Source organism: Cyprinus carpio, chromosome B7, assembly GCF_018340385.1.
Source record: "Cyprinus carpio isolate SPL01 chromosome B7, ASM1834038v1, whole genome shotgun sequence".
NCBI lineage: Eukaryota > Metazoa > Chordata > Actinopteri > Cypriniformes > Cyprinidae > Cyprinus > Cyprinus carpio.
The window spans coordinates 15,241,413-15,253,869 of NC_056603.1; the positions used below are offsets into that span (position 1 = coordinate 15,241,413).

The following is a 12,457-nucleotide window of genomic DNA, read 5'->3' on the forward strand; positions in this document are numbered from 1 at the left end:
ACTAAAATTGCATGGTATAAATTTATTTGAATAGTTTCACTATCCTGGTTGGAAAGAGAGAAAGAAAAAAAATCACTAAACAAATGATCATTTTTCTTTTTGTAAATCTGTTGTACCTATCTTAGCATTTATGATCAGTGCTATTTACCGTATGCACTTCCGTTATCTAGCTCTTGTTCTGGTTTATTCTTAGTGCTTGCAGTTGTAGGTTTCCACAACATTTTAACCTGCGGGCATAAACTTTTTTTAGAGATTTTTTGTTTTTTAAATCGAGACCTATTAAACTAAACTGCAATGTCGCCTTATACCCGCTTGGTGGGGCTACGATACTGTTATTGAAAAGAAAAACACAGGAAATGGCTTCATTTCGTATCTCGAGAAGGCTAGTGTGTTTATCTCTTAAATTATTTTTTAATGCTCTCGAAACGTATGAAAGATCTTTGTGCCCACTATATAAAAATTCACTCTTATGTTTTGATGATTACTGACATACGGTTAAAGATGACATGCATTACTTGTTAGCTAAACAAAAGAAATGCCCAGATTGTTTAAAGGCTGGGACATGATTTTAAACAGTTTTACAAGCCTGCAAGAGTTTAAAGTCCATGCTCGGCCGAGGGGGGAAACTTGTCACATAACACATCGTCAAAATCACATGACTGTCGATACAAGTACGCCACGCGGTAAGTCCTGCAGACTGAAACACATTTCTTATCAAAACAGCACATTAATGAAGAAATCTTCTGCACCGTTTTTAGTTTATAAAGATATTTGAGGTTAACGTCGCTTGGAAACTTATTTTAGCCATGCTTATGATGCGTTTTTGAGAGTAGGATGTATGGACGTAATTGCATTTTAACAGTCCTTTAATAAGTGGTTAATGTGACAAGACCACATGATCAAAGCAAGACCAAATTGCTGCTTCTTAGTAGTAGACTGTCATCCAGACTAGAATTATATAAATAAGTTTTTGCTTAATGTTATCCACAGTAATATAATTAAATGGTTTTTAATTTTTAATATAATATGTATTTTATATTTTTAATATAATGTTGTTTTAATCTGTTTTTATTTGTTACTGGAACTAGACACACACACACGCACACAATATCTGTGTTTTACAACAGTAACAATGGCTTCACACTGTGTGGGTGAAAGTGATGGACTGACCTTCTGTCTGGCCAGACCAGAGGATTACGATGACGTGATGGCCATCTCACAAGACATATATGGTGGCAATGACTACCTTCCACATCGCTATCACTCCTGGATGACTGAGCCAGGAAGAGTGGTTATTATAGCACGGAGAGATAGGAAGCTGGTAAGAGATACAAAAGGAAAAAGATTTTAGTTTTAACCTCAGCCAAAAGCTGTGAGGAAATATTAATTCTCATTTTTAAATTGCACGATTGTTGCATTTATTTTTCAGTTCTATTTTGATTTTTGCAAGTAGACACACACTTTATCATTAACATATATTCTGTTATAAACTCAAAATAGGATGTCCAAGAAATTACATTAACATTTAACATACAGGTTTTATAATTAATGGACTATTCAAATCACTAACTGTTATGATAAGAAAAGGTTAATAGGTAAAATAAGTCATGATGTGTCTATCGAGAAATGCCAATCTTGCAGTTCTCAGAAAGACAACATTTTATCTTGTGGCTTAATTGAACCACATCTATGCGTGTGTTCTCTGTTGTGCACATAAATGATTGACTCATGACCCATATACTTGAATGCAGTATCTGACATTTATAACACTGGACAGTTTTGCTCTTCATATACTCAGTCTAGGGTGGTCAGACAAGGCCAGCAGCACCATTCTAATTGTTTGATTCTATCATCTCACTAGTATTATATTGTACTGTTACACCCTACTGAAGCTCTACTGGCTGCCCTAAAAGCTCCATTAAGCTACTAGGAGCACATTTTTGTAATTAGCATATTGAATATTAAGAAAAGCAGACCACTTTTACTCTTACTGTTAACTAACAGTACTTGAGTTTATAAGTAGTATATTAATATTTATAATCTCAAAGATTAAGGAAAATCGATTCCTCATGATTTGAAACATGAGGTAATGGTTTTAGTTAGTCCTGCAGCTTCCAGTACGAAAAACAGTGTTATGCTGCTTGATTTTGTAAACTGGTATTTGTTGTCATATTATTTAATGATCGCAATCATATAATCACACTGGTACTTTACCAGTTTTTTTCCAGTTATTTCAACCTTTGCAATAATTATTTCTGTGTGCCTTTAGGTGGCTTTGGAGTCAGGCCTGCTGGTTGATGGAGGTGAAACTGTTATAGTTGAGGGATTGAGAGTGTGTCCAAACGAAAGGGGTTGTGGTCTGGCTGGAGTGATCCAGAGATTTGTTGATGGCTACATAAAGAGGGTCTACCCTAATGTGAAGATCAAGCGCCTCACCAGAGGAGATGACCCAGGGCCTGAAAAACTGAGCAAGTTCACGCTTCTGGCCAGACGGGTGAGTTAAAACTGGAAAAGAGAGTTCTATAAATTAACTTTATTTAATGTATCATGAACAAAAATGAATGAACAATTAATAATAGTGTACTTATAAATGATCACTAGACTAAATAAATAATTTATGACACCTAATTTATTAACAGACAAATGCAAAGTATTAAAAAGTTAAATGGAAAACGTGTAGTAGCATCATACCTTTATCATATCTTTCTTTTAATATGTTCTAAATCAGCTGCAAAAGTAAGTTATTCATTAAAAAAATTGTTTGCTAATCAAAATACTTTGTAATCTGCATTTTGTATCTCTCTTTATTATTTTTGATAGTTGTTTTAAATGAATTATTCTTTTTTCTTCACTTCCTCTCACTACTTTTTGATCCATACCACTAATTCATAGTTTTCAGTCACCTGACCGGGTCGAAAACTTGGAGGGCAAAACATCCAAAAAACTGCAGAACAAGCCTGTCGGGTTTACACATCTTTCCTTCCAATCCACAAATATTTAGATGACCTCTCAAAAAAATAAAATTAAGATATGTGAACAAAATGCAAGTTTTGGCCATTTGCAATCCACATAAAGCACCTACCGCAATATTTCAATCGTTAAAAAGAGCGTGACATTATAAAATGTTTAATGTGAAAAACACTTAAAGTGTCTAAATGTATTAAAATAAGGATATTAAAAGATCTAATTCAGTACACATCTTATTGATGATGCATACGTTATATAGGGTTCATACACTTGCCTGTACAAAGTATGCATCATCAATATACTGAATTTGGCCTATAATATCAGTATCTTACTTTGTTATATTTACTGCATACTTGTAGAAAAAAAAAAACTGGCGGTCAGTGGAGGAAAGCCTTGTTTTGCCCTTCAGGTGGGCTTTCCTATAAGGGCGTGACGTCACATGAGAGCTATGAATAGTAATAGTAATACCACTATTTACCAAATTAATAATTTTTTTTTTCTCTTTGTGTCTTTATAAACCAGGCTGTTCTCTCCCTGCTGGGGGATTCTGAAGGTTTTGATGGCTTTGTCTCGGGTCTGAAGGAAAAACTGGTTGGGTCAGATGAGTCTAACAGTAGCAGTCGTTTAGTGCCAGTAAAGGACTTGGAAGCTCTTAAGACCCTTCTCTTGGATTCAGACTTGTCTTCTAGACTTCAGCTTCCAGGCGGTGCTATCATCCAGGACTGGCAGCCATTGAAGCTCATGGAGAGTAACCTTCACATCTTGGCAAGGCGAAACTTGACGTGGTTTGTAGATGGTTCCAGTGAGAAACCCCTGTTCATGAGCTTGCACACACCTCCCTATCCTATTCCCTTTAATGGAGGGTCTCTACGCTTTAATATCGACCTGTACGGGACAGACACTTCTTTAGCAAAGAAGGCACTAACAGCTCACCTGAACATCGTGAAAAGTGAGATTCAAGGCTTGGTTTTGGTTCATATTTATATGCATCAGACTCTATGGGAAGATTTAAAGCAGTTTTGTGAGGGCCATGAGACAGTGAAGCAGTTCCGGGATTACTGGGAGCAGCTGTTTTTGGAAAGAGAGCCATAATGATATCTAAAGAGGATGGAGAGAAGAAAAAAGATGCTGGCGATAAAGAAAAGCTTGTTTAATTTTTTGGTGATTGATGTTGTATTAGCCATAATGGAGTTGTCAGCTTTGGTTAAACAAACTATTTGTTCAACAAATTAAATCGGTTTAAGCCATTGTACAACTATATTGTGCCTGAGTGAAATGAGGCACAGTGAAACAAACTCTGTGAACTCATTACTTAAACAGATGCAGATGTCAGAAACATGAAGCATGTACTTGTTCCTCTGTGCCTCATGAGTACAGTACAGGATGATTTATGAATTGAAAGTTTGAAATGAAAAGTACTTCAAACTGATTGTTTTAAGCATTTAATGTGTAATATAATAAATTAAAAGAATGGCTTTTTTATCAATGCTGAAAACTTGTGTTGCTTAATGTATTTGTGGAAAAGTGCACTTGTAAAAAATGCTGCTGCAAGTAGTTACAACTACATAAATTTTGTTGCGATAACTGAAAAATCCAACTCAACTAAATTTAACAAATCTAAATGAGCTAAACTTAATTTTAAGTCAAGCATCTATCTTTCTATCTATGATCTGTTTATCCATTTATAATGTAATTCTGTATCTAATACTACTGCAAAAAATAAATACTTTTAACTGTATAAACAAAGATTTCAAAATTAATCATATGTTTGTTTGTTTGTTTGTTTCAAAATATTAAATACAATAAAATCCTAAGTCACTTACTGTATGTACGGTACATTACAGCTGTTAGGCAACTGGTAACGGCAGTGACAAGAAAAAAGGAGGTTAACACTGTGGAAAATCAGCCTCTTTTTCCACTAGGGTGTTTTGTAATTGCCTTTCATGATGGGAAAGCGCACGAGGAGTCCTTGGAGAAAATGTGTGACGTCTGAGAAACAGGCAACAATGTAATGGATGTGCTGAGAATCTATCCATCAGCAAATTATTCCCCTCCTCTCTCCCCATGTTGTTCATCTTTCTCTCTTTCTCTATCACAGAAAGATCCTGTTGCTATTCTGTTTCTCTCTTCTCCGTAATACTCTCTCTTTACTTTGCAACCATGATTTATGTCGTTCCGTCATGGTCAGCCCTTCCATCGTTCTCACTGTTCCACCTCTTTCCTTTCATTTCTCCTCCTCCATTAGTTTCACGTCACTCTTGCTCTGCTGAAGCACTTGGCTTGTCATTACACTCATTTAGTTCCAGTTCTGTCTCTCAAATAATGTCCATCTGTTCCTCGTACCAGACCTTATTACAGAGCGTCTCATGACAGAGCAGATCACCTTCTCCCTTATTCTTTTCACGAGCACGCATGAAGACACCCATCCATCAACTTCATTAAATGCATGGAATTAGTGGAGACATCTTGTGCACTCACACAGTCTTGCAGAAGAGGTGCATACTGTATTACATGCATGCTGTTATGAAAAGCTTAAATTACATTTATCCAGATTTCTTCTAATTTGTAACTTCTGTCACATTTATATTGTCAAATCCTTTCTAACATACATTATATTTTAACATGGACAGTGAGAGACTGAATTATTAACATGAGAAAGGCCTAGTCATAATTTCACTACTGCATCACTGACTAACTCATTAACAACTTAGCTGTCACTTCAGAGCACAGACTGCATGGTATTCAGCGGAGCACAGTGGAGAAAACAAAAAAGGATGTTAGTGAAAGATTCTTGCAATGACAAGTTATTATTCTTTTCCATTTTTTGAGAGATTAAAGTACCTGAATTCAGCATTAAGAATGTTGCTAAATTGATCACTCTGATTTCAGTCATATTTTTGGGGTAAAAGTTTGTACAAAATTGCACAGTCAAAAAATGTCTTATATTGTAAAAATATTTTATATTGTTTTCTTATTTAAAATGTTCAGTTGTATAAAATAATATTTTAAATATTTCAAATTGTATTTCAAATTATATTAAATAATAAGTAACCTATTAACAGTAACCAGAAGTGTGTGAAGTTGATGCTAGAATGAGAAATGCTTTTTTTCCACACACAGATTAAACCAAGGCCTGGACTAAGGAAGAAACTGCTATAACTGACAATGAAATGGAATCTTGGATTTGACATAATCTGTGTCTGAGAAACAGTCTGCTTCTATCAGCCACAGAGCAGGCAGTCACAAAGAAGTCCTCTTTCGAAAAGCTGTTATGAATGAAATTCAGTACACAAGGCATCCAACATGCTGAGATAAACATGCATTATCCTGTGGACCCAATATATAAGAATATGTGATGCAAAATGAAAGATTTTCTCTGGATTGTGCAGCATGTAGCAGGAAATACTAAATAAAATACTAACACTTCTGAAAAAGCAAGACAAGAAAATAAGCATGATTTATATATTGGTAGCTATATATTCTTTTAGATAGAAGAATTAAATATTTATGTCTATCTGCTTTTTATGAACGAAATAATGAAAGCACATTAAAATATATATAATAATTTTTTTGCTATAATACAAAGGTCAATATTATCGTGCACATATTTATAAATTAATTAGTATCTTTAAATTAATTCTGCTCAAGGTCAGTCATAGTTATTGACCTTGAGTCAAAAATAAGATCATTGATTGCTTTATGACTATCTCTCTGGAGGATCTGTAGGGCCTCTAAAGTAATTCTCTCTCTCTCCTTCAGCAGCACAACTACAAACCAAAAATAGGTTTAAGCTGCAGATGGTCAGTTGTCTAATAATCATAGAAAGATGACACCTAATGGATCACAATAACAATTTCTGTCAGTCTAAATTGCATTTTGTGGGTCATATATGACCTTGGGGGACTCAATGTATGTGTTTTTGCAAATACATGACTGTAGTTTCTCCAGTAACGCAGACAATGCATCAGTAAAGACATTTATGACAATATCGGGTGCTGGAATTAATACCTCGATTTTCTAGCAGGAAAGATTGCACTTCCGTTTTTCCACCAAGAGTAGGCAGCACTGAGACGCATCTCGGGCTCAATGAAATGCTGCTCTGTTATGGAACTTACAATATGACAAAACTAACTGAATTTTTATTGTGTAAATTTGATTTTTTGGCAAGTGTCATTTAACAAAACTGAATATTATGTGGCATTTAACACAGCTCTGAATTTGATTTTCTTTCTTTCTTTTTTTTTTTACATGAATATTAAACATTTGACATTCTTATGGCAGAGTTTTATAGACGTATTTTCAAACAGCAATTTTTTGGTTCTGGTTCTGAAATCTTATACAGCAAATATCCTTTTTCAAAAAATACAGCTTCAAGTTTTCAAGATGAAGAGGAAATTTGGAATATCAGATTCAATATTCTAAAATTCAATCAGCAGAAAATCAGATTGTAGGTCAGAGGTAATCCACAGGGAAGAGTAGATGATCTTCGAAAAGTCAAATGAAGCAATTTGGCTAATAAGTAGTTTTCTGGCATGATCTACCTGATCATGAATCGCCCAGAGATAGCCTAAGTGATTCTTAAACATTTATGGTTTATATACTTATATGTTAGGTTATCATTCTCAGCATGTGAAACATTTGTTTAAGCTAGTGGTTCTCAACCTTTTTTACTCCAAGGCCCCCACCCCCTTCTCCAAATCAATACATACTTTGCAAAAATGTCAAATGTTTTTGCAATGAATTGCCCAACATTGCATTCTTTTATTCCACTTTGACCTCTCTTTCGTTGTTCTTCTGTCTCTTTCTGTGTTTCTGACGCGGTCGAGAACATGGGCTAGTAGTTCTCGGCTGCACAGAAGCAGACTGAAGCAGTCCGACATTTTGTCCACCAGGCAGCTGCTGCCTCCACCTGTCCGCCGGCCGGAGCGCCCCAGCCTGCTCGTCGCCAAGGGTGGCCCCATGCGACCACCCCCGCTCCCGTGCCACATCCGCAGCAGCCTTACTCAAATGGCACCCTGGAGCTGGGCGTAGGTAGGGCCCTTCACCGGTTACTGTTCAAGATGTTGATGCAGGAATGCATCTTCGCTGCATCTGTCCCTGAGACTGGTTGTCAGCGATCGTCCCGAAGGACACGTACATTCATGTGTCAATCCTGCCCTCCAGGCTGTCCCTGTCGCTCCGTATCTTCACATAAGTTGCGGAGGCAGCCCTTGTTCCTCTGAGAGAACAAGGTGTTCACATTTTCAATTACCTTGATGACTGGCTCGTACTAGCTCAGTCTCAGGATCAGTTGTGTGCCTTGATCCATCTCAAAGAGCGTTTACGAGGCATGCACTTACTAGTCCGCACGGACAACACTGTACATCAACATCAACCGACAAGCTTGTCTACGCTCCCATCGCAACTAGCCTGCTACCTCCTCCTCTGGAGTCAGAAGCATCTGAGGTCGCTTCATGCCATTCACATTCCTGGTCTGTACAACCGGACAGCTGACGAGCTGTCACGAGCTGTGCTCCCCTGGGAAAATGGGGACTCCATCCCCAGATGGTCCAGCTGATTTGGAGTCGTTTTGGAGCCGCTCAGGTAGACCTGTTTGCCTCTTCTGAAACCTTCTACTCCGTGACAGAGTGAACACTCAGCACAGACACACTTGCACACATCTGGCCACGGGGCCTACGCAAGGGAATGAGGGTTACAATACGTAACCGAGATGTTTTTACCATAAAATTCTGGCAACCACAGTTGCCATTTTTACCGTAAATTTTACAGATTTTTTTTTTTTTACAGTGTACTGTATATTCTTTGTTACAGGAGAAGTGATAGTGTGTATGTTTGGCGATGAGGAAAAGCAGGGGTGTGGTGTACAGACACAGTTCTATGAAGTGCTTTCTCTGGTGAAGATTCGAGGAACAATAGCAAGTAGGTATTTAGAGGCTTTGTCAAACTTTTTAAGATTACACATACAGTGCAGTGTTTAAAACTTTCAGAAGGACAAACGGCAAGATTCAGCTCTCCCTTGATAAGAGTTACAGGATTTGACTGCTAGAATGACTCAAGGCTTTATGCCGTTTCTTGCTTTCATTTTCCTAATTTGCTTTCTTTCGCTTCCTGGCACTTGTATGGATTTGACCTAGCCATATGACGCATCTCAGAAATGGAAGAGAAAGACAGAGAGCTGGTTGCTGCTGGAGCAGTTAATTATATTTATCACGATGATGATGATAACCCACCCTCTGCGTTATATTTGGACTTCACCTAGCTTCCCCTGTAGATTATTCCAATTTTACCACCTAGTGGGCCACCATTGGCACATGTGGGTCTGCAAAGTACCAGTTGTTATGAGCTAAAGACTTACTAAAGAAGCAATTACCTAAAAAAATTTGGTACTTCACTCTCATTTTATTAAATAACACATTCAAGTATGTTTAGTATGTGTCTTTGGCCTTGAAGTGATTGCGCTACAGCAAATATATTTAAAATACTGTGAAATGAATGATGACAGGGGTCATTTTAAATAATTTTTGCCACAGAGCTGTCTAGATATATGAAACACCTCACATATGATAGTTTTGACATTATTTCTTTAAGATTTTCAGTAACTGTCATCAGTTAATAGATGTAACACTAATTGTATGTAATACTGTTTTAATTGTATGGTGCCAATTTCTGATCAAAATAGTTATCATTTTATAAAATGATGCTACTGTTAAAACTGAAACATTGTACTGTATTATGATGCTTATTATTTATAATATCAAATATTATAGCTATTATTTTACTGGTAACAAATGATAATCACAACATACATACACAACATTTCATTGCAACTGAAACTATTATTTTCCAGCTCATGCTTAAAGGGGTCGTATTATGTTGCTAAAAAGAACATTATTTTGTGTATTTGGTGTAATGAAATGTGTTTATGCGGTTTGAGGTTCAAAAAACCCATTATTTTCCACATACTGTACATTATAGTTTCTCCTCTCTGCCCCGCCTTTCTGAAATGCATTGATTTTTAAAAAGCCCATCATTCTGAAAAGCACAGTGTGCTCTGATTGGCCAGCTATCCATTGTGTTGTGATTGGCCAAATACCTCAAGCATGTGATGGAAATCGCCCCTTAACACTGTGATGCCGTGTCCCGGGGCAATGAGACAAAACCATAAAACCCATTACAAACGAGACTTTTGTTGCATCCAGTTGGGACATAATTACTGATGAATTACTGATTATAATGACTTATACTGTCTTTTTATGCGCTGTGTTGCACCGCGCCACATAAACATAAAACCATGTCTCCATTTGCGATCAGAGAAATGACAAACAACAAGCGCTACTCTACACTGCTCAGAATTCACGTTTGAATCATCAGCGGCAAATCCTTTAAATATGAAAACGTACTTACAGACTGTGAGTCAGAACGGCCAGCATTGTAGTCTACTCTCCCAGGATAAGGAAACAGTCCTCCATAAAATGTGCTGCACACATCTGAATATTTGGGTTGAACTCTTCTGGAACAGTGTTGTAAATCCAGCTTAACCACTGATTTCTAGTCGTGTCCTCTTTTTGGAAGGCCAAACAACGTATTTTCGCTTTCACAACAAAACACACACAGCGTCTTCACAACATGGCGGCTGCAGTGTTATGTAAATACTTGTTTGAATGAGGCATTTTAGGAGGGTGTGGACGAGTCTTAACTTTTATAAAGAATATCTCTTTGGGTTTGAGACTTTAGTCTTTGCAACTTTACAGATCTTCTTTATGCACCAAGAGCTTGTAACACTCCAAAGAGAAAGGAAAACTTGAAATTGCATCATATGACCCCTTTAAATTACAATATATTGGCTTTTGTTTTAACTTGTCCAAGCAGGACATATTTTATAGATTTACATATTACAGTTGATGACAATGGAGCAAGGAGCTATAAAACATAAGACAAAACTCAAAGGCATAAAAGAAAATACACAGATTTGATTATGAATATCTCTGATCCAAACAAAAGCATTTTTTGGAAAGCGATAATGCAAAATCACATAGATGTGCACTATAGGATGGATGATCAATCAGATTTCCACTGTCATTAACGTGTTCTTTTTACTTGCAGATTAATGTTAATGAGTAGAGAAACAACTCATGTCACAGATAAGCAAACTTTCTTCCACTTTGCATTTGTTTCCAGATGCCAAAGACAGCTTTTAAGAGCAGCTATTAATTTACTTTAATAACCCCCTCATCATGACTCACCCTCCCGATGAGCGTCCATATGTCTTCCTCAACCTGTTGACTCAGATCCGGATTGTCCGAGCAGCAAAGGCCTCTAGTAATTACACAATGTGGTACGAACACAACTCACAAATTCCACATCATTTTCCAAACAATACAGCCATCAGTGTAGCTTCACTTCCATTTCAGTTTAGTGCTTGACTAATTAGTCTGCTGCTTGAAGACAGAGGACAGACTTTAATTGAAAAACATTGGGACAAAATTATATAGAAGCAACCATGATGCCATGGAAGTTCTTAATCACAGGAAATAAGCCTAGGAATTGAGGATGATGAGTGCCATTAGACCTAGTGCATGCTAGGTAAAGAAGCAGTTATTAGAGAGACATTAAATTAGCGTAATTCTCACTCACAAAGGAACAGTCTAGAATATATATGTGTGTGTGGGGGGGAGAAAGGAGAAAAAGAGAACGGAAGAATGAGCCCAATCAAAGTGTTTAACATGAAAATCGCTTGCTGCGGTTTTAAAAAAATTTATATATATATATATATATATATATATATATATATATATATATATATATATATATATATATATATATATATAGCGGGTACGGAAAGTATTCGGACCCCCTTAAATTTTTCACTCTTTGTTATATTGCAACCATTTGCTAAAATTATTTAAGTTCATTTTTTTCCTCATTAATGTACATACAGCACCCCATATTGACAGAAAAACACAGAATTGTTGACATTTTTTGCAGATTTATTAAAAAAGAAAAACTGAAATATCACATGGTCCTAAGTATTCAGACCCTTTGCTCAGTATTTAGTAGAAGCACCCTTTTAATCTAATACAGCCATGAGTCTTTTTGGGAAAGATGTAACAAGTTTTTCACACCTGGATTGGGGATCCTCTGCCATTCCTCCTTGCAGATCCTCTCCAGTTCTGTCAGGTTGGATGGTAAACGCTGGTGGACAGCCATTTTCAGGTCTCTCCAGAGATGCTCAATTGGGTTTAAATCAGGGCTCTGGCTGGGCCATTCAAGAACAGTCACGGAGTTGTTGTGAAGCCACTCCTTCGTTATTTTAGCTGTGTGCTTAGGGTCACTGTCTTGTTGAAAGGTGAACCTTCGGCCCAGTCTAAGGTCCTTAGCACTTTGGAGAAGGTTTTCATCCAGGATATCCCTGTACTTGGCCACATTCATCTTTCCCTCGATTGCAACCAGTCGTCCTGTCCCTGCAGCTGAAAAACACCCCCACAGCATG

General features: G+C 37.0%; 1 protein-coding gene across 2 annotated transcripts; it reads left to right on the forward strand.

Annotated features, from left to right (window-relative positions):
* Positions 1-311: 311 nt before the first annotated feature.
* Positions 312-4,453, forward strand: nat16l (N-acetyltransferase 16, like). Of its 2 annotated transcripts, none has more exons than XM_019066945.2 (4): positions 312-683; positions 1,089-1,321; positions 2,270-2,494; positions 3,490-4,453. In XM_019066945.2, exons 1-4 carry the CDS (start codon positions 536-538, stop codon positions 4,057-4,059), a joined length of 1,176 nt encoding a protein of 391 aa, XP_018922490.2. In that variant the 5' UTR covers positions 312-535; the 3' UTR covers positions 4,060-4,453. The 2 variants fall into 2 exon arrangements, with proteins under 2 accessions (XP_018922490.2, XP_042583405.1); XM_042727471.1 differs by having other exon boundaries at positions 314-683; positions 1,128-1,321.
* Positions 4,454-12,457: the final 8,004 nt, after the last annotated feature.